General features: G+C 33.2%; 1 protein-coding gene across 2 annotated transcripts in view; it reads left to right on the top strand.

The window, feature by feature from the left end:
• LOC150103208 (aurora kinase C-like) overlaps window positions 1-23062 on the top strand; it is a 121881-nt gene that overhangs the window by 50434 nt on the left and 48385 nt on the right. For both annotated transcript variants that reach the window (XM_090398523.1, XM_090398522.1), the window contains exons 6-7: window positions 12991-13129; window positions 21116-21264. In XM_090398523.1, coding sequence (XP_090254649.1) covers window positions 12991-13129; window positions 21116-21264 — 288 coding nt within the window. The remainder of the gene's footprint in view (window positions 1-12990; window positions 13130-21115; window positions 21265-23062) is intronic.

The raw sequence follows: 23062 nt of genomic DNA, 5'->3' as shown, positions 1-23062 counted from the left end.
GTGAGGTGCTGCTCAGAGAAATAATCATCCAGCATTTCAGGTTTGAAATTAACTACACACACACACACACACACACACAAAGCCATGTACATCATTCACTTGTTAATGCCTTTCTTGCAGAAAAGTTAGAGATTACTTAGGGTCCATAATGCAACAACCAATAAGTTACAAAATCTCAAGAAAAGCAAAAATGGCAATTTAAAAACCGTAACCTAATTAATGAAAAATATATAAAGAACTAAAGTGGCCTACAAACAAAGCAGTATCTAACCTGCCAATATCAACTAACATAGTCTACTATGGAGATTTTTCAGCTATGTGGTTGTTCCATATGGGCACTAAAATTAGATCTCATGGTTAGAATCGATTCAGTATGTACAAGTTTGAAATTAACTGTAGCAGGGACAGCCTTTTGTTTACATTTCATTTTTTTAATGCAATTCCAGAGAAAAGGAGATTGCATAGATTCTGTGATGCAATGAGCAAGTTATACATTTTCAGTAAAAGCAAAAATACCAAGATAAAAATCCTTTTTAATGTTACGCAGTGGTTAGCATTCATTTTGATAGAATTATGGTTACTTCTACTGTGTTAAGAGTAATAACTTTCATTTCCCAAAGTTTCAACCTTTATATTAAGGTCATCATCTACAGCAGGGACATATATTCTAGGTATTAAGTTCTGCTGCACACCCAGGAAATTCATGAAGAAATAATTTTTGAGCAGTTTATTTGAAATAAATAGTCATAAACTGTTACAAATATCAAGACAGTCACAGTTTGACTAAATCAGATAAGGCAAATGTTGCCATTGCAGCACACATTGACTAGTCATATATGAAAAGAGAATAGTGTTTCCTTTCACAGTCTGTAAGAGGCATCAGTATGTATTTTTAATGACTAAAAATGTATGGTGATTATGCAGCATACCTGCTGGTACATTTGCAGTGACTGAAATTTGCTCAGGAATTAAAGGCATGCCTGCTCAAATTTCATTTTTACTCAGTAGATTAACTGCAGCTAAGAAGCGTAGTTTGTTACAGCTTGTGATTTCCTGTTGTACACTTTTTTTGAACTTAGAATATAAGGTTAAGTTAACCTCCCAACTGGCTGGTGTGGATGATATAGTCAGCTCTCCCTCATGGATCAAAACTTCATCAGCATTCTACTTTTTATCATGCCATTACCTTCCTCTGCTGTTAATCTCGTTACCGCTATTCTATAGCCGTTAGTGGATTAACTGTTGCTGAGTGACCTTTGTGTCCTCCTGTCTTTACGTCTATTGTGTTGCTTAGAATTTCATTTACTGTCCTAAGTTATTTTTTTTTTGCCTCTAAAATGATTTATTGTGTCTCTTCCCAAAAATTGAAACGAATTTCACATATGCGAAAAAAAAATCAATCCTGAAATGACCACTGATCAGCTTTTACAATGAATCTATTTAGTGATGGTAAATTTGGTGTATTTTATTCTACAAATCAGTGCACTGGAAGAGTTGCACTGATTGTTCCTTCACTTTACGTATAATAATTGAATCGGTTTTTTTTTTTCGAATTTCAGAATTTTCAAATGTTTGCTTTCAAAATATTATGTCAAATATTTATTTTTAAATAATATTTATTGAAATAAATATGTCCTTTTGCTTTCGTATCTAGTCAAATAGCATTATATGGATCATCACATTTCAGTTTTAGAAATGATTTTTTGTTATTCATAAAGACAAAATAAAAATAAATGTTGAAATGCTACATTGCATTACTCGGTTTCTGATTGTGTCTTTTTGGTATCAAAAATTTATATCCAATATATTTTAGCAGTGATTCTTCGCCTTCGTCTTTTATTTATTTATTTATTTATTTGTATTATGCATATTACGATAATATCTAATGAATATCCTCGTAGATATGTTGAAAATATGTGAAAAATATCATATACGGAATGATTCAAAATTTTTGCTCGTTTTGAAGATTTTCTAATGCCCTTCCCCCCCCCCCCCCACCTTATCCTCTCCTGGAGGAACTCAATTGCATAATTACTCTAAATTTCTATACATCGATACAGGTTTGAAAGCTTTTCTAGACAGCATTCAAAATCAATTACTTCATTTTATCATTTTGACAAAAGATATACGGCAATCAGATTGTACCGTGAAGCTTCTAATTCTGTTCTATTTATTTGCAATCTAAAACCAGCTGTTCTACTGTCCGCTGAAATTATGTGAAATTTTAGAAATAATATGCTATTAATATAATTAACGACTATTTTAGCCTGTTTTTGTTTAGGAGTGTCCCTTATATTTAATACATTGGCTAACATAACTCAAAAAGGGGGTATATATATATTTTAGGCCATTATGGGTGAGTACAGAAAGCAATTATGGCAGAATAAAAAATGTGGAAAAATTTGTACATACCTTGTTTTTGGTTTAAAGATGCCTTCTAAATCCAAGCTCTTGCTGAAAGGTTGAAGGTTGTGTGTAAACGGGAGGGGGGAGAACATGGAGATGTGCTTGAGACATGGGAAATAAGTTTGGAAACCCGGTTACTATTAATAATATATATATATTATTTTGTTGTGGGGAGAGGGGGGAAAAACGAAGGGGAAGGGTATCCTTATGTAGAAACTGGAGCAAGGGTTTACGGGGTGTGGACTGTTTCGGTCATCGTCGGAACTTTGTGGGAATGACTGTAGGGCTATGTCAAAGCTGCAACAAAATATTAGCGACAACAAATGCCCAATTTTGGCAGATGCAACTTGCAGCCTTTGACATAGCCCTACAGTCATTCTCACAAAGTTCCAATGATGACAGAAACGGTCCACACCCCGTAAACCCTTGCCCCAGTTTCTACATAAGGATACCCTTCGTTTTTCCCCCCTCTCCACACAACAAAATAATATATATATATTATTAATAGTAACCGGGTTTCCAAACTTATTTCCCATGTCTTAAGCACATCCCCATGTCCCCCCCGTTTACATACAACCTTCAACCTTTCAGCAAGAGCTTGGATTTAGAAGGCATCTTTAAACCAAAAACAAGGTATGTACAAATTTTTCCACATTTTTTATTCTGCCATAATTGCTTTCTATACTCACCCATAATGCCCTAAAATATATATATACCCCCTTTTTGAGTTATGTTAGCCAATGTATTAAATATAAGGGACACTCCTAAACAAAAACAGGCTAAAATAGCCATTAATTATATTAATAGTGTTTAAGAGGAGCAGCATGGGAATTTCCCAGAAACTATACTTAATATGCTATATTTTCACCATGCAAAATTGTTTATATGCATACCACACAAAAGAAAGTTCAGTAATATTATTTTTGTTTGTTTTTCTTTAAAAGATCTAAATGTTACTTCTGCTGCTGCTGGAAGCTATTTCTGAAATAATCTACGTCTTATAAATACTTGGTAATTCTACAAATCAGTGCACCGTAAGAGTTGCACTGATTGTTCTTCCACTTTACTTACAGGGTGTTCGGGATAAATTTGACATATTTATAATTAATTATATTTTTCCGTAAGTTACATGTATTAACACACACTTCTCTTCATTTAAAAGTTTGGACCCTTCTTCATTCACATACAAGATGTCAGAAAGGATGGATAGCTGGAACCCACCTGAATCATGGAAGAGAATAACTTGTATCATGATGATTCGTGCCCGCCATCAAAATAAGGATATGCTCCCTGAATACAGTAAAAATGCTCCCTGAATACAGTAAAAACAATCAGGCATGAACTAGAGACTTGCAATGGTGACTACGAGGATGTAGCAAGAAGAAAGATCCCTAGCAGACGATCTGATTGCGTTCGTACAGCAGAATTCCTCGCAAATCTGCAGGAACAGGTGTTGAAGAACCCTGGCATTGGAATTCGGGCTTTGTTCGTGGAGTTGCTAACTGTAGTCAAGCCCTGGATAACAAGGGTAGGCAATGGTAGGCCGTATGTATGGCAGCAGGATTCGGCCCCTTGCCACACCTCTGGGAAAAGTCAAAAATGGTTGTCTGAAAATTTCTACGACTTCACCAGTCCAAATGTTTGGCCTCCAAACTCCCCAGACCTTAACCCCATGGATTATTTTGTATGGGGCACAGTTGAAAAAGACACCAATCGCACTTCCAGTAATACAAAAGCCCAGTTAATGGATAAAATTAAAACAGTTTTTGCGGCCCTTCCCAGGGAGACTGTAGCATCAGCTTGTTCGAGGTTCCGAAGCAGAATTGAAGCTGTGATCGATGCTAATGGTGGTTATTTTGAGTAAATCTTGTTGATAGTATTGTAATTAACTCTGCCTGTAATGTTTTTTTGTCAATTCATTAAATTTAATAGATACAAAGAAGATTTTCTTTTTCCTTACGAAACTGTCAAATTTATCCCGAACACCCTGTATAATAATTAAATAATTTTTTTTCGAATTTCAGAATTTTCAAATGTTTGCTTTGAAAATATTATGTCAAATATTTATATTTTTAAATAATATTTATTGAAATAAATATGTCCTTTTGCTTTCGTTTCTAACCAAATAGCATTATATGGATCATCACATTCCAGTTTTAGAAACGATTTTTTGTTATTCATAAAGACAAAATAAAAAAAAAATGTTAAAATGCTACATTGCATTACTCGGTTTCCAATTGTGTCTTTTTGGTATCAAAAATTTATATCCACTGATATTTTAGCAGTGATTCTTCACCTTCGTCATTTATTTATTTATTTGTATTATGCATATTACGATTATATCTAGTGCATATCCTCGTAGATATGTTGAAAATATAATGTGAAAAATATCATATACGGAATGATTCAAAATTTTTGCTCATTTTGAAGATTTTCTAATGGTTCCCCCCCCCCCCTCCTTATTCTCTCCTGGAACTGAATTGCATAACTACTCTAAATTTCTATACAGGTTTGAAAGCTTTTCTAGACATCATTCAAAATCAATTACTTCATTTTACCATTTTGACAAAAGATATACGGCAATCAGATTGTACCGTGATTCTAATTCTGTTCTATTTATTTGCAATCTAAAACCAGCTGTTCTACTGTCCGCTGAAATTATGTGAAATTTTAGAAATAATATGCTATATTTTCACCATGCAAAATTGTGTATATGCATACCACACAAAAGAAAGTTCAGTAGTATTATTTTTGTTTGTTTTTCTTTAAAAAAATCTAAATATTACTTCTGCTGCTGGAAGCTATTTCTGAAATAATCTATGTCTTATAAATACTTGGTAATATCCTCTTAGCTGGAGGAAAAGTTGAAGGCTTATTACTCTCAGTGCTATTGAGAAGAAAGGGCAGAACACTAAAGTGCCTCAGGCTGTAGTGCAGAATATGTCAGGAATGTCTTGTTTCCTTTTCGATTGTTGATTACCTATATCCTAACAGAAATACTGACATTTCGTTTACATGCTTATACGTTATTTATGCCAAAATAATTGCTTAATTTATAATGATCAGTTTCACTTTTAATATCAAAAATTAGAAATTAAAGCATACAATTATCTTGAAAAAGAGATTTGAATTATTTTCAAAGAGAAGGTGCATATGCGTTTCATAATCTTCCTTTTTTTGGGGTGGGGGGGGGGGTATAGACCTAATCAATCTGCGGATATTTCAGATAATTTATTTCATAAATCGTTCGCAAGACAGCTGTTACAAACGTAAATCACTTGGGGAATATACCCATTCATTTTAGTGTAAAATAGTAGCATAAGTTCAGTTACTTTAGATATGTAATCTAGAAGAAAATGTTATGTCTGCTGAGATTAGAATCTTACGTGAATAATTTTTCTGACATGATTTCTCTATTCGTTATAATGTAACCAATTTCCAGATTTTTTCCCTCATGCAGACTCCATGTTATATGCAGTGATTTCTTCTTTGTACTACAAGGAAAAAAAAAATCAGATAACAGAAGAAAACTATGTAGTATTTTCTTTTCCACTGGCTGAATTTACAATGTTCTTTCTTCGTATTTTGAAGAGAAAGTGCAAATGACTTTTTTCTTACTATTTTTGCTTTTATAACATCTCATATAATTATAAGAGTGACATTTTACCGTTTTTCTCCCACACAAGAAACAGAAATAAGGTAGTAATAATATTGTTGATTATGTCAAATTTCATTGTGGCAGAAATTTTTATTACAAAACTTTTTAATATATATATATCTCCGAAACAAGAAATTTGGAACCCATATCACATCAATGTTGAGTGTTGGCAAGGTGAAAATGTTCCCATTATTATTTATATATTTCATTCATTAACTTGGGTGGGGGCATAGCCCCCTCCCATCAAAAGGACTGTTTTGATGGCCTTGAAAACAAACATTTTTTATTTCATACTGTTCAGAATTTAAAATTCTTGAACAGTGTGAAACACCTTGAAGCAAGAGTAAACACACAAAGCAGTTTTACACTCAGGGCACCAGATTTTTGTTTCCTTTCTGATATTTTTTTATTACATACGTAACATTTGTGTGCAGGTTTTTTTAATTAGTCGTTGGTGGTAGATTTTCGGGAAAATGGTTGGAGTTAGCAGTATTCAACCTCAGATGTCTGGCAGGATTTTCTGCTTGCTGAAGAAGGCACATGTACATGCAGCAATGCTTTCGCAATTTCTATTCTGTATTCTAGATATGTTATGGTAGACAAACATTTTTTTCTTGTGCAGGAGGAAACTGTTCCAAATAACAAAATCTAATACATGTCCAAACACTTTTTTGTAATATTTTTTATGCTGTTTCCTCATTACAGAGTAGAATGATAGCTGCTGATCACACCTGTCGACTCCACCATAGTGTCGTTGTATGCACACACAGCAATGGGTTTTTCTTTCTTCAAACCATGCTTCTCCACGGATTCCGTTGATGGATTGTGCAGGGAAGACAGCAGAAGAACATCTTTTTTGTCCTTCCAACATAGTGCAAAGACTTTCCCTCGCTGATAAGCTCGGATTTCCCCCTTCGATAGCTTTCCTGAAGCCAGATCTGGAGGCATATCTCACCTTTTTGCATTTACAGTACCATAACTATCTGTATGATGCTGTAAAAGCAAATCAGTGAGTTCAGGACACATATAGTAATTATCCATTGTAATGCAGTAACCTTTCCCCAGTAAATGGTCTCTCAATATCAGACAGTATACATAAATAACATGTATATTGTCTGATTTAAAATTTGCTAATTTATAATAATCACCACATAGTTTCAGTATCGAAAAATTAGTTATGTGGAACAATTACTAGAGAAAAATAACGAATTAAATAAAAGCTATACCTATGTTTCATAACAGTTTTCGGGTGTGTGATAGTAATGCAACGGAGGGGGGGGGGGTTAAACTATCAGAGGCGAAGTTCAATTCAATTGTGAAAGGAAATGAAATTTTGATATACATATTTTGAATGATAAAAATAAGCAAATGTATCGCTTACTTTAAAAATTGGAGAATAAAATATCTGAATTATGCAGAAAATATAAATTTAAATCATAACTGTTAATTTAATTTTGTAATGACCAATTATACAAGGAAACCAAGAAAGTGATAGTACAAAGAAGAGTAGATTACTATACAACATGAAGAAAAAATTTAGTAATATGATTAAAGAATTTCATGTTATTCTCTATAAAGCAAAGTTGCTCAAGCGTGTCCTAAAGGAAATCTGTGAAGTATTATTCGATTTCGAAGGTTTTGTACAAAAATAAAAATAATATAAACTGGAACATCAGCAGTTGGTTTTCTTTTCTTTTTTTAAAAGAATATTTCAAATAATTATCGTGAATTAATTTCTTCGAGAACAAAGAAAAATCTTTTGTCTAGTAAGCGATTAGAAAAAAATTAGTGCAAAAAATAAAAAATTAAATTGGTTCTCCGAGGTAAGGCAATATTTAAGTGAACAAATTATACAAGATCTTTATTTTGTCCAGACATTAAAGTTGTATTGTACAATAAAAAGAGAAAACAAAAATATAAACAATTCCTCTATTTTTAGTCTATCCTATATAACTAAAATCCAGTTGACCAGCATGGAACAAGGAAGTGCGTTTCTTGTTATAGGCAACTGAGAGGCAGCTACGAACGCGAGATAATCCGATTAACCGTTCTCTTCAGCGTGAGGGTTTATCACACTTTCTAATGGACATGACAGTCAAATTGCACTTCTTATCCAGGTTCTTTAAGCAGGTGGGCTGAAACATATCCAGATTTAGCTGGACGTCTATAGACATCCTAGCCGTTTGGGAGGTTAAAAATTGTTAAAGACAGTAAACCATATCCACCTACTTACAAATTTGCATAGAATTTACATCTCAAAAATAAAGGATTGAACTGATGTATAAATACAACAGTGTTTTCCCTTAATAAAGTAAGCTTTTTTTTAATACAAATTTTATGATTTCTTAATAATGTTGCTTTACCACACCACACTACCCATTGTATGTGTCACTGATCTGAACTACACACAGACAAACAAGTTACATTGCAATTCAAACAGTATGCCATACTTTAGTGAGAAAGGTACAGCTATATCAAAGCTGTACCCCTTTTTATATGGCCAGAAAACAAATTCGTATTGATTCATAATAATATAGCATAGTAGGCTAGTTAATATTTAAAATAAGTGTAATTTATTTCTGTACTATGGCTAAGATACTAATGTACCATAGTCTTAATTATTATGATCTTTTGGAACCAAAGGTTTTGTAAATTGAAATATGTGTATCCATATTCTTGAGATTTTCAGACCATCATTATTGTTGAGATTAGGGTGGTTGATTTCACAGTGCCTCTTTAACTTCGCACTGATACCAAGTTTTGGTGTGATGTAAGGAACAGATGCCTTTTCAGTCAATATTGTATAGAGTATCCAGGACATGATGAGAAAGGCAAGATTTATCATTGTCATAAAATCCCTGATATGTATCCTCAGGGCGTATACAGGATAATTATGATAGTACTGCATGAAAAAGTCACACCATTACTAACTTCCAATCAACAATTTTTCTACAGATTAATCAGTTATTTCTTAAGATCTGATTTTGTTATCGCATCTTATATTTCTGTCTTTTAAGTCACTTTTTACTGTATCAATCCATCTTCCTCTATGTCTTTTTTTCCTGGCAAAGAATGCTTGTTTTTGCTAATCTTTCATCTTCCATTCTATTTAAGTGATCATACCACCTGAGATTGACTCTGCTAACACATCCCTGAATGCTAACAATGTCAAGTCTTTCCTAACATCCTCATTTTTAATGTGATATTGCCATTGGTGCAATCTGTTGGCTCCACTAATCTTTTTCAGAACTCTCATATCAGAGGTCTCCAGTCTTTTAATTAAATGTTTTATTTCTAATCCAGTTCTCAGATCCAGTTGAAATCAGTCTGAACACTGTCTTGTGTACAGCTAATTTAGTTTTGACTAATTTCTTTCTTATTCTATATAAATTTATTCAGCCAACTTCCTGCCATACCAGCCAGAACTCTCATATCAGAGGTCTCCTCTGATCGAATGTCTTATTCTAACCTGTTGTTTTTATTTCTAATTTTGTTGTCTATTTCCATATTTAATTTGCCATCTTCACTAAAAACTGTGCCTAAATAATTGGAATGTTTTACATGTTCTATACGTTCACCATTCAGAAATGTTTCTGCCTATTTTCACTATCTTTTTATTGCTGATTTTTATACCAAATTTATTACGATAGTTATTCAATTTAGTCAATGAACCATGCTGGATTTATTCAGAAATATAACATCATCTGCATAAAGAGCTAAGATTAACATTGCCAATTTTGATATTAGATTTAATACCACTTTCCTTCATAATGTCATCCATGTAGATAATGAATAACAGTGGGGATAATGTGATATTTTTTCCCATCTGATTTAACATCAAACCTTCTTCCTATGCCTCCTTCAATTCTAAGTGCTAACTTACAGCTTAAACAGAGACTATGTATTGCTGGATATGATGTCACATTTACACCATATCACTAGCATTTTGAAGAGCTTTCCTCTTGGGACTTTGTCATATGCCTTTCCAGATCAACAAAACTTAAATACAAACCCTTGTTATATTCCTAAGATTTCTCAACTATTTAGCGTAAAGTGAAAATCTGATCCTCACAATCTCTGAATCCAGCTTGTTCTTCAAGCTTCACTTCCACAGTTGTTATTAGCTGTTTCTCAACTATACTTGCATAAATCTTACCAGGAAAAATCAGTAAGAAATTAGTCTACAATTCTCACATTCATTTTTATTTCCCTTTTTATAGATGGGTATTATGAGAGCTCTGCTCCAATCATCTGGAATTCAACCATCTTACCAAGCCTTTGGAATTATACAATGCAGCCACTGTAAAATTTTTATACCTCCATATTTGAACATTTCTGGTTGAATTTCATATACTCCCACTCCCTATATTTCATTTTTTTTATGACTTTTTTCTATTTTAAATATGGATATCTATTCCTCAACTCCATTCCTGTTTAGAGTTTTCTACCACTGCTTCTTTCATTTAGCAGTCTTTTGAAGTAATTACTCCAAACATCTTCAGTTTTCATGTCACCTTTATTATCTCTGATTCCTTTTGCAGTTTTCATTTATCCCCCATTTCGAAGTTTTTTCAATAGCCTCCAGAATATTTTGTAACCTTCCTGCTATGTTCTTACAGAAGTCTTTTGTTTAGCTAGTTTTACACAGTGCTTTGCTTTCTTACGTTTTTTTCTCTGTATTCTCTATGTGCACAAGCTGAGTTACTTGCCAAGAACTTTTCACATGCTTTCCTTTTTTTCCTTGACTGCCCTTTGACTTGGTGAGTCCACCATGGAGTTCTGATTTGTTTCCTTTTCCAGATAGGAATTAGGACTAAAATGCCAATGGAACTGAAGTTGAGGGGTGACGTCAATGGATAATTTCAAGGGTAGATAGTATCAGAGTTAATGATAATGCTTTAGGAGACTTCAGAGTTAACTAGCAAATCTTACTGCCACTCTTTTGCCCATTATGTCCTTGTCCACAGAGAGAGAGAAGCAGTATCTCAAGAGCAGCACTGCTAAAACCATTGGTTCAGTTTGATTCAAACAACCACCATGTGAATCCAGCCAAAGAGAAATAAATTGCAAGTTAAAAAAAAAAAAAAAAGAGGCCTTCAAAAGAAGCTTTCAGATTCATTTTCAAAACTCGACAAAACTTCAGCTACTACTTTTGCCAATAGAAACTCAAATTTTAGCTTGTTCAAGTACAACTCATCTGATTATTATTACATGCTCTTTCATTCTCAAAGGTGGCATTTCTATATATGTTCATTAATCACAAAGATGCTTCATGTGCAAACTTTGTTTGCTTAAACTTGGATAAAGGATTAATTGAAAATATAATTACTTAGCAAGATAATCTACGGATATTTTTAATGAGAATGTTACAGTATTAGTAGATGCTCATTACAGTAAATCAACCCTTAGGAAACAGAAATAGTTTATAAAACAGGGTTTGCTATATAGAGTTCAGGGAAAAAAAAAAAAAAGATTGATCATTCCCCAAACTCTACATTCCCAAGAAAGGAAATAGCAGAAAATATAACATTGGCGATTGCATGAAATAACAGTGCTGAGAAATCATATATTAATGCAGGAACCAAACATATGAAAGAATCCAAAAGTGAGACATAAAAGAATTAAGTATATGAAATTTACAAAATAAAAATTAATGTTTAAATTTCCAAGTGTTACCTGAAATCTTCATAATAAACTGCCTATAGTCTGTTCATGGTCATCAATTAAATACATTATATTCAAACTGCCTGATGTTGCCAATGATTTGTAATTTCAGGCTATTAAATATATTATTCGCTCTTTTCCTTGTGTTAATTTGTGAAACCTCATGTCATAAGTATCACTTCAACAATAGTTGTATTTTAAATTAAAGATGCCAAGAAATTATATTCTGTTCTTGAAATTGTATTATATTCTTGGATAAAAGAATAATCAAGAATATAATTTCTTGACTTCTTTAATTTATAACCAAGTAAGAAAACTTTCAACAATTAACAATTATATGTTTGACTCTATTCACCAACTGGAATCGAACTACTTTCTTAGGTAATCATTGGTGTGGGCAAGTAAGGGTTCCTTGCTGATGAAATTTTTTTTAAAAAAAAAATTTAATCTTAGAAAAAGAATAAATGTATTATTCCAAATAATAAAAAGTGTTTAGAGCCATAATACGGCAGCATGTTTAGTGCACTCCCCTGAAAATAGAAATCGTGTAACCTTTGTCTGGACTCGATTCTTGGAAAATGATTTCTCCCAAGTTGTGCAATGACTACACTTTTTCATATATCTCTGCAGTGGCATCCTTGAGAGCTTGATGACCTTCTAGATTTTCATTACTTCATTTTCTTCCTCCTGTTCTGCAATATTTGATTAACTCAGACTTTTGGGAGAAGGAGGGGCTTTGTTGTGTTGTTTAACATAAAAGTACATAGTATCATTACATTTGCTATTTAGTATTCAGTACAAATAAATGAAATAAATATGAAGTTATTGACATAGTTTCATAAACTATATCTGTGCAGTTATACTCAATAATATACTAAATTTCTTCTCTTTAAAAATGTGAAGCAATTGAGTATATTATTTTTCCAACTCTTTAGAACTAGTAGTGAAATTAATTTAACAAGTGTTATGAATAATTTTTGAAAATTATTTTTAACATGTGAATTGATATATTATCAGACTGTCTTAATGATTTCTGTAAAACATTACTGAAAAAAAATTCTGTATGAAGTGGATTGGTTACTCCGACGCTTGCATTCTTTTATCATTCTTTCATATATTCTGTAAAAATCAGATGTAAAATTTTTGTTTGTTGGAAAGTCTCCCACGTTCTGTTTAGGTCAAGAATTTAATAAAAGTGTGACTGATTTTTATCTTAAATTTATTATAAGCCTTCTGTAATATTGCTGTATTTTCAATTTCAGGCACAATAATATATTGCGACTGTATGGGTATTTTTATGATGAAACCAGAGTTTATCTTATTCTTGAATTTGCATCAAAAGGAGAAGTTTACAAACTTTTAAAAAAAGATGGTCGTTTTAGTGATCCAAAAACTGCTTTGGTAGGTTTTTAAGCCAATAATTATTTTTTGCCACGTATCAAACTAAATTTTATAGTTATTAGTTTAGTTTTATGCTAAACTCTCATAAGGAACTAGCTATAATATAAGAATTTACTAATGGATCTTTATATCGCTTATTCATTTTCAGCAGCACCTTTTTGTTTTAAAACATCTCAATTTGCATCTTGTCTGGCATACGGAGAACCTTAAATTTTCCTACACAGAATTTTATAGATTATCTTAAAGAACCCTATAGATGTACATTATTGCAAAGAATCTTATAAGACTTACCTCCATCCAGAAAAACTCTTATAAGCAGTTTTTGAACTAGAAGCAAGTTATCCAGTCTCACGTGGATTATTCCACCACCACTTCCTGGAAACTACATTTTTGCATCTCGCAAAAAATTGCCCTGAGAATACATGCAGTGGACAGACATAATAGAATTAACTGCTCTATCATGACAGTTAAATCAACCTTAATGACATTAAGATTGATATAAGTTCTCTCTTGGTCAGTACAGCAATTTAGTCTAAGAAATAAGTCGCAACGAACCTTTATATGGACTTTGTAGCTGAAGGTTTCAAAAACTTCAAATTGTTCAAACTTTCAAAAACTTCAATTTGACTTCAAATTGTTTTTGCTATAAAGGACTTGTATAGCTGTTGAATAACTGATTTGAATCTTCTCTTACTGGAATAAGAAAATAATGTAAAAAGCAAACTTAAAAAGACCCTTAATCTGACCTTTTCACTCAAATGTGTTGTGTCCTCGTTGATAGCTATTTAAAGGTATTAGGTGTTACAACATGTTTATGGCCATCATTTTAGAATGAAATATCTAGTTGTTTCATTCTGCAAAATCTTACATGAATGAAAAGAAATAATCATAATGATCAGTATAATATTGTAGTTATTATACATGCCTTTCTCTGGTATCTGGACTTGTGCTGGATGTACCATGCATTATTTACACAATGCTTATCATGCTTCTTAAACTCATTCACTACCAGAGCACTCGTCACTGCCTTTTACAGCCCATCCCACTCTTTCTTCATTCTCCAAAAAAATAGTTCTTTCATCATTTTTCCTTACACATTCTTACACAGCTTTCCTTTCCATCCCCCACAAAAGATGGAATATAATTTAGGTATGTATTGAACGATCTAGTCTATTAAATCCTTTTAGTGACTTATATACTAGTGTCCAAAAGCTAAGAATAAACTAGATATTTATCTGTATATGAAAAAAATTTTCATGACTACAGCAAAATGTGGACATAAATTTATTGTCAGCATGCTAATAAATTATATTACACAAAAAAATGTGTTATCAATTTCATAAAAATTGGTGTGGTAGAGTTAGGGTAACCTCTTAGCCAATGTCTGGAACACATTCCATTTGTTTGAAATGCTGCCAAGAGCCTGGATACAATGCTGTGTTAAATTCCAAACTCTCTGGCAATGTTAGTAATTCTGCAGACTTTAAGCTTTCTAGTAATTCTTCCCCATATGAAACCATCTAGATCAGTATTTCCCAACGTTTTTTGGATCATGCCACACCTCAATGTTTCAAAGATTTTGATGTCCCCCTCCCCTTGGCAACAATGGTGAGTGTTTTGAGTATATCAATGATGAGGTGACGAATGCAACATCATTTTCTAATTGCTCCCCCCTTATGGGGCGTACACCCTCACATTGAGAAATTTGATGTCCCCCTCATTTTCTAATTGCCCACCCTATGGGGCATACACCCCCACATTGAGAAATTTAGTGTCCCCCTCCCCTTGGCAACAATGGTGAGTGCTTTGAGTATATCAGTGATGAGGTGACGAATGCAACATCATTTTCTAATTGCCCCCCCCCCCCCCCCCACATTGAGAAACACTGATCTAGATGATGTCTTTGAAACACAAGATATCCAAGTTTGCAAACATAATTTGCTTAGCCTAACCTTTAGCCTTTTATTCTGTTGAGTGTTATCACATGACCCCTTTGCATGCAATTCAAAAATTTGAAAGAGTACCCACTTTCTCCTCAAAATCATCAGTTATGCAAATTGCCACAAGCTGATTCATCTGAATTTGCAGTTGTAATCTTAAGAAATAGTGTTCGTCCTTACATTTTGCCAATGTAAGGACGAACTCATCTTAATCCTATAATCTTTGGTATATCCTCGCAAGAATCTCTACAGCCTGTCACCATTTTGGCCACTCATCTGTGAATTCTCTCTACCACTCGCATTCCAACCAAACCTGTGCACAGTAGTGCTGATGTGGTCATATCAAATCTTTATAAAGAGAGAGTTCATAACTTCTTTAACCTCCCTACTGGCCAGGACATATATACAGTGATACCTTGGCTAATGAATTTGGTATTCCGGAATCACATTTGAACTTGGTATTCCAGAATCACATTTGTTAGCCGAAACGTGATTTCCCATAGGTTTCTGTAGAAAATCGTTTAATTAGTTCTGGATGCTGCCTACTATTTAAAGATAAGTTTTATAAAATAGTAAAAAGCACACTATAAAAGGGCAAAAACTCACCAAAGGCTGAGATGAACAGCTACCCAATTAGATGAAGGAGAATGGAAAGTGTAGAATGAAAAACTGACAATCTTTACACTATTATATATACTTTATTAAACTGAAATGTACACAACGTTTTTACTATTCTTCCAAATTTTCAAAGTTTAAGGTAAGTCTTCTTCAGTAGCTGGCCTCTGTCTTTTTGTTAAAGGAGAAGTCAAAAATCTGTCCCAAGATTTTTGACTTCTTGATTGAACTGATTGAACTTCTTTTTTTTTTTTTTTTCAGAATGTTTTTAAAGTGATTCAGACACTTGTCTTCAACCAAGGCACAAAGTCTGTTCATTTTAGCTTTGTTGGGATGCCACTTTGTAGCCAAAGACTGATACTCTTCCCAGTAGTGCAGCATTTTTTTAATGTCACCTGCTGGCATTCTTCCCTTTTTATTGCTGTCCTCCTCCTCTGATGAGCACTCTTTATCTTCCTTGTCTCTTTCCTGATTCAGTTGCTTTTTCAACTCTTCAAGATCTTCTGTTGTCAGATCTTTTGAGTGTTCAACTAATTCTTCTACATCTTCATTTACCTCCAAATGTAATGCTTTGCCCAAGGAGACTATCTTATCTACAATGTCAGCATCTTGAACACTGGAAACAGCACCTCTTATCTTGCAGCAGTCTGGCCATAACTTTTTTCAGGCAGCATTAAGTGTCCTAACTGACACTTCGTCCCATGTCATGGCAATGACTTGAATAGCATGAAGGATATGATAATGATCCTTCCAGAATTCCCTCAGAGTCAGACTGGTAAATGAAGTTGCATCAAAACATCTTTGGAACATGTGTTTTGTATACAATTTCTTAAAGTTTGATATGACCTGTTGGTCCATGGGTTGCAAAAGAGATGTGGTGTTTGCAGGAAGAAATTTTATCTTGATGAAGTTAAATTCTGCCTCCAAATCTTCTTCTTCCAAGCCAGGTGGATGCCCTGGAGCATTGTCGAGAAGAAGCACAGCCTTTTCAGGCAAGTTTTCTTCTCTCAGGTACTTTTTCGCCTTGGGCCCAAACACCTTCACAATCTACTCTGTGAATATGCTTCTTGTTACCCATGTCTTGGTGTTTGACTTCCAATAAACACTAAGCATGGGCTTGCAAACATTCTCCTTCTTGAAAATTCTTGGTGTCTCAGAGTGGTAGACCAACATTGGTTTAATTTTGAGATCACCATTTGCATTAACATTTGCTTCCAGAACAACCCAGTTTTGTCACAATTAAACACTTGTTCTGGCTTGTATCCATGAATGATGGTCTACTCCTGAAATTCTCTAACAAACTTTTCAGCCTCCTCTTTATTTGCACTGGCTCCTTCTCCATGTCTAATTACACTATGGATCCCTGACCTTCTCTTGAACTTCTCAAACCATCCTCTGCTGTACTGTGTCCTGCTACATTTTTCTTCAAATTTTCATAAATCATTCTGGCTTTGCTGCAGATCATTTCTTGAGTCATAGTGTCACCAGCCATTTGACACTCATTTATCCAGATCATCAGAAGCTTTTCCATTTCTTCGTTCACAGAACTTCTTTGGGATTGAGAGGCCAAGGTTTTCACACCAGCTGCAACTGAAGCTGTCTTAATCACCTTCTTCAAAATTGTAGCTATTGATGATGATACTATGCCATGCTTGACTGCTAAATCCACAATTCTGACGACTCTTTCATATGCTAAAATTATTTCTTTCTTTTGCTCAGTTGTGAGCAACTTTCTGCTTCCCTTGGGTTTGTCACTTACTTTTTTTTGGACCCATTGTCAAGAAAATTTTTTTCTGAAAAATATAAAAGAAATATGACATATAGCATATTATTTATTTAATTAGATAAGAATAGAATTTACTAATTATAAATTAATCCCCCATAGTAGAATTTAGCCAAGTAAAGAATAAATGCTATCACACTTACCTCTTGCATTCATAGCCACGTGCACCGTACTGACACTGGTATGAGGCATCTCACTTCTCGCTGTCTCGAATGTAAACAACCCAATCGGGTTGGTTGGTCTCCCCTATGTGATGTGGTCAGCTCATTTCTTTGTCACACACATACAGATGGAAAAGATAAGCTCCTGGAATGGCCCAACCGTTCATGTTTGTTGCTTTATGTTAGCGCGTCATCCACTAAAACATTCATTAGCCTAGTCTGAAAAAACAGCGAAAAAAATCTTTGTTAGCCGAAAGATTCGTTAGCTGAAGTATCACTATATATGCGTTCAGCAAAACATGGATAAGAAGTGCAATTTGTCTGTCATGTCCATTAGAAGGTATGATTATCCTTCATGCTGATGAGAACATTTAAACAGATTATCTTGTGTACATAGTTACATTCAGTTACCTATAGCAAGAAACACAGGTGCTTGTCATTTGCTCAGTAATTTGAATCTTCATTATATTAGACTAAATACCTACAAGTTTTTCTTTCCTATTTCTTTTATCATATAATTATAGTTTTTAATGCCAGTGCAAAATAAGAGATCCTTGCATACTTTCTTCACTTAAATATTCTATCACCTTGGAAGACCAATGTCATTCAATTTTTTTGCTAATTATCTTAGTCACCAATACATATTATTCTCCTAGCACTTTCAAGATAATTATTTTTGTTAAACAGTTATTTTATAAATTAAAAAAAAATGCACTTCCCATCTGTTCCAAAAGTTTTCTTTATTTTTTATTCATAATCTTAGTTCAAAGATTAGTCAGATTGTGCTAAGGATCTCATTTTTACTTTTTGCTTTATAGAGAACTATACATAAATCTTGAATCATATTATGTAATGTATAATCTTTATAATATAATCTGCAGTTCTTTGCACTTCGACTTTCTTGGTTTCCCCAAATCACTCATTACAAATTGAATTAAATGGCTGTTATGTACATATTTTCTGCTAGGTTAGATATTATGTGGCAGTTTTGAAGTAGCAGTACTTTCTCTTAGTTTATCAGTCAAAACGTGTAGGTGTATGCATCAAAAGTGAAATTTCACTTTTGATCTATTTTTCATGAAATCTCAGTTTTTGTCAGAGAAAAACATGCTAAAGTTGAAAAGTAAATAATAAAAAAAAAAAAATTGAACATTTTTCCATTGCCCCCCCCCCCCACACACACAGCATGATGTAAACTCATGGGTTCCAAATTTCTCGTGTGAGATATGTATAAATATATAAGATACCTTAATTATATTCCAAACATTTTTGAATAGTAGACTAAATCATTCTCTGAGATGTCTTATTTCTTAATTTTTGAAACATTCTATCACAATCCCACCTAATGCAACTGGTTTTTGAAATTTGCCTAATATGAGATTGTGTTTAGTAAATAAGAATATAGTTTGTTGATAGTGAAACTTTGTCTATTAAATTTTCATAGCTGTGTGTGCCAACCTGCTCACAAAGGTGTTTTGGCAATGGGAAAATTAAGGGATCTGCACTATGAATTGTTGGAACATCCACCCTATTCTCCAGATTTGGTTCCCCTCTGATTTCTATCTCTTCCCAAAAACTAAAACTCTTCCTCGCTGGTCAGTGTTTTTCTTCAAATCAAGAGGTGATTGCAGCTGTAGAGGGGTATTTCTCAGATCTTACTGAGAACCACTATAGGGATGTGATAATGGCGCTGGACATCGCTGGAACAAATGTATTAGTCTTAAAGGAGATTATATTGAAAAATAAAAATAATTTTGAAATCATAAATTCATTTTTTCATTGTAAGGCCAAGAACTTTTCAGACCACCTTCGCATGCTGTGGGCAGTTCATGGGTATAGTAGGGAAAGATTTGTCTTGGTCAATCATACAAATGTTGAAAAGAAAGACTTATGCCAAAATGTCTGCCTTATCTTTGGATGATGTTATAGTTCCATGAGGATGTGTGAGAAAGATGACAAGGAAAAGCAGCAGTTCTTTTCAAACATCATACAAACCTTAGCAAGCGAACAAAAGGCTTATTTGCCATTTGACTATATGAGCATCAGACTAACTTTTTATATTTGGTCTTTATCCTGTTTGGAGTATTTTTCAACAATTGTAGGCTGTAGTATAGTCTGAGAAGCTGAGGTATTTATGCAGCCATTGAATGTATGTTAAATTTTTATCTTAGGCTGTTTGATATGCTTGTTGAAAAACTGTGGCTTGGATCGAAAGTTTTGAATGACATGGAGAACGAAGTCTTCATGCCAACATGATCATATAATTAATTTGGTCAGAGAATGTGTTTGAGTCTAGTGAGTGGGAAGTAATCGACTGTGGGGAGGGAGAAGGATGAATTTCTGATTTCATTTGACACTGATATAGTGCCATGGAACATTGTGCTAAGGTTGGCTGAGAGATGGTTGTGCTCGAGAAAAAAAATGCAGGTAAGGTTATGATCAGATTTGCCAAGAATAGAGCAACTATCTGTAGTATATTTGGATGGTTAAGAATATATTTGGTGGACAAGGTGTTTGGAGAATGATGAGTATTATCTAGTATTCTGGTAGGCAGGTAGATGGGTGAATAATTGTGTTAGATTTCTGATATTAGCTAGTTAGGCTATACCTTCCAGCTTGATATGTAAAGCTAGAGAGGGAGCTGGTTTGCATCATCTCTAATGGACTTGCTGATGAGAGTTAGAAAGTATAATTTTCTATAACTCATCAGAAATAAATGTATAACATTGAGTATTTTCGTATGATGGAATACTGATGGAAATATTCTGACATTTTTCTTGATAATCTTATTTATTGAGGGAAATGGTCATTAAAATATTTTAAATATTTAATACTTCATTTAAATTGTTATATGGAACTATTATTAATTTTCTGAACATATTCCTTCTCTTACTTTCCAATTTCCCTACCTTAATCCTGTTTTCATGATCTTCATTCTTCTTGATTTTATGAATGTTAATCTTATTAAGAACTTATTGTGTAATCATAAACACACATAGTATTACTTTTTACTGTTTTGAATTTGCTTTCTTAGAATTATTTGTTTAGCTGTTATTTATACTTTTACATTTTCTCTTTTTTTTTAAACAGTTGCTATATTCAAGAAATTATTGGGTTACATGGTATAAATTTACATTTATAACTATAATTTTTCATCATACCAGTTTGCATATTAATAATAACAGAAACAAAATTTCAGTTTGTGTTCATTTGTATTTTTGTTGATCCCACATGAGAGGTCACAAGACCTATAACACAACAGTGCCATGTGTAAACAAGTTATTAAAGTAAAAGAAGTAATCTATTGACAGCTTTCTTTCAAACCTGCAGGTTGTATTCATTGTATGTAAGTTTTTTATTGAACTTGAGTTTGGTATATCACACAACTTTTAAATATCATACATAAAATTATCTAAATCTTTTAGGACATATGATACATTAGAAATTTAAGTAGAGGATGGCAAGTCACAAGTAGTTTCTATTTCAGTATATTAAGGAACTCTGCCATGCCTTGCAGTACTGTCACGCAAAGAAAGTTATTCATCGGGACATAAAGCCTGAAAATTTGTTGCTAGGTTCACATGGTGAATTAAAAATGGCAGACTTTGGGTGGTCAGTTCATGCTCCATCTTCCAGGTAAAAAAAAAAAAAAATACTAAAATTTTTGATGATTTTTCCTTTAAATTAATAATACTTACTAATTTCATGCGAGCAAAAGAAAGTAATTTTTTAAGTATGTTTCTACATAACTATAAACATTGTCATATGACACTGAAAGAAAAATTTTGCAGATATTTGTCGAATTAATTTAGTCTGATAAAAGACTATTTTTATGATCTATGTTAAAAACAAGAAGAATATGCTGTTTAACATAATTCAAATCCTAATTTCATTAGGATTTGAATTATGTTAAAATCCTGATGAAATTAGGTCTTCAAAATGAAGTTAGGTTGGACATCTAATTCAATTACATCCTCTTCTGTTTTTCAGCATTTGAGAATTTATAGGGGGGGAAAATAGTACCTTTTATGATTTGTTGTGTGAGAAAACTGTTTTTCAAAATACTCGAACATTAAAATGTATCGTTTTCTAATTTTCATTCAAGATTTTGGTAATATGATCGACAATTAACTTCTTACAATAATTTTGCTAAGATCATTGCAAAATTGGATTCACATTTTACATTGCTTCACAGTTTAGAACAAAACAGTCATGACCAAAAATATCAGTTTGCATTGATAGTGCTGATGGGAAATGGCAGTATGGAACTGAAACCAGTCTTTAAGCAGCTTTGTTTTTCTGTGATTTTTTTGTAATTAAAAAAAAATTCAAGCAGCTTCAGTTTTTTATAGCAAGATGTTTTTTTGTTTGTTTGTTTTGTGTATAATAATCAGTTTACAGTAAAATTGCTGTTGACATCACATATCAGTTCTTGCTATAGAGAATTTTCTTTAGAATATCATTCTGCTTATAGAATTTTGCTCAGGACTTTGGTAGTTTATTATATTGGCAATCCTTGAATAATGACAGTTTGACTTAGGAGATCCAAGTTTATGACATTTACTAATTAGAAACAAAAGGCACTCAGCTCACATAATACTGCACTTATGATATGATGGTCAGCTAGTTTGGATGAAACAATTTGGCAAAGGTGTTTGACATGAGCATTGTTATGATAAAGGAAAAAAGAATCCGGAAGTCTTTTTGTGCATCTCAGAGCAGAGAGGGAGGGAAAGAGTTTTATTGCAGAATCTTTTGACACTTGTAGAGGTTATTTTGCAGATAGAAAATGAGTACCAGTTTATCAGTGAGTGGTGAATCTGCTAGTTTACACAAAGAAACAGGCAGCTCATACTTTTCAAAAAAAACATTTGATAAAATTATCAAGGAGGATGGGTGTTATGCTTGTTAATTGTTTGATGTATGTATAAAACTTGCCCCTACTGCAAGACAATACCATGTGGAACATACATTGTAAAAGTGTAGCAATTTTTACTACATCACAAAGCTTTCATACTCTTTTACTTGGACTGATTCAAGTGATTTTAACTAGAAATGTCATTGTCATCAAATTCTTTATGTATCATCAAAGGGTGTACAGGATACTGTGATAGTGCTACATGAAAAGTTTACATTATTATTAACTTCTTACTGACAATTTTTCTCAAATTGATCTCTTATCTGGCAGGACTCCAGTATTTTGTCAAATTTTATATTTTGGTCTGGTAAAGCATTTCTTGCTGCATCAGTCTGCCTTTGTATCTTCTTGTCATTCTACCATCAAATGCCTGTTTTGCTAACCTTTGCTCTCCCATTCTATTTAAGTGACCAAAGCAGCTGAGATGAGCTCTGCTCACTTATTGTTGATTACAACAATGTCAAGCTCCTTCCTAATGTCTTCCTTTTTAATAGGATTCTGCTATTGATACTATCT

The sequence above is a fragment of the Typopeltis vanoorti genome, chromosome 9 (assembly GCF_054136105.1).
Source record: "Typopeltis vanoorti isolate ZY-2024b chromosome 9, IOZ_Tvanoo_1.0, whole genome shotgun sequence".
Classification (NCBI taxonomy): Eukaryota; Metazoa; Arthropoda; class Arachnida; order Uropygi; family Thelyphonidae; genus Typopeltis; species Typopeltis vanoorti.
The sequence above is the reverse complement of the archived record's forward strand: the minus strand, read 5'-3'. Positions and strand labels throughout refer to the sequence as shown.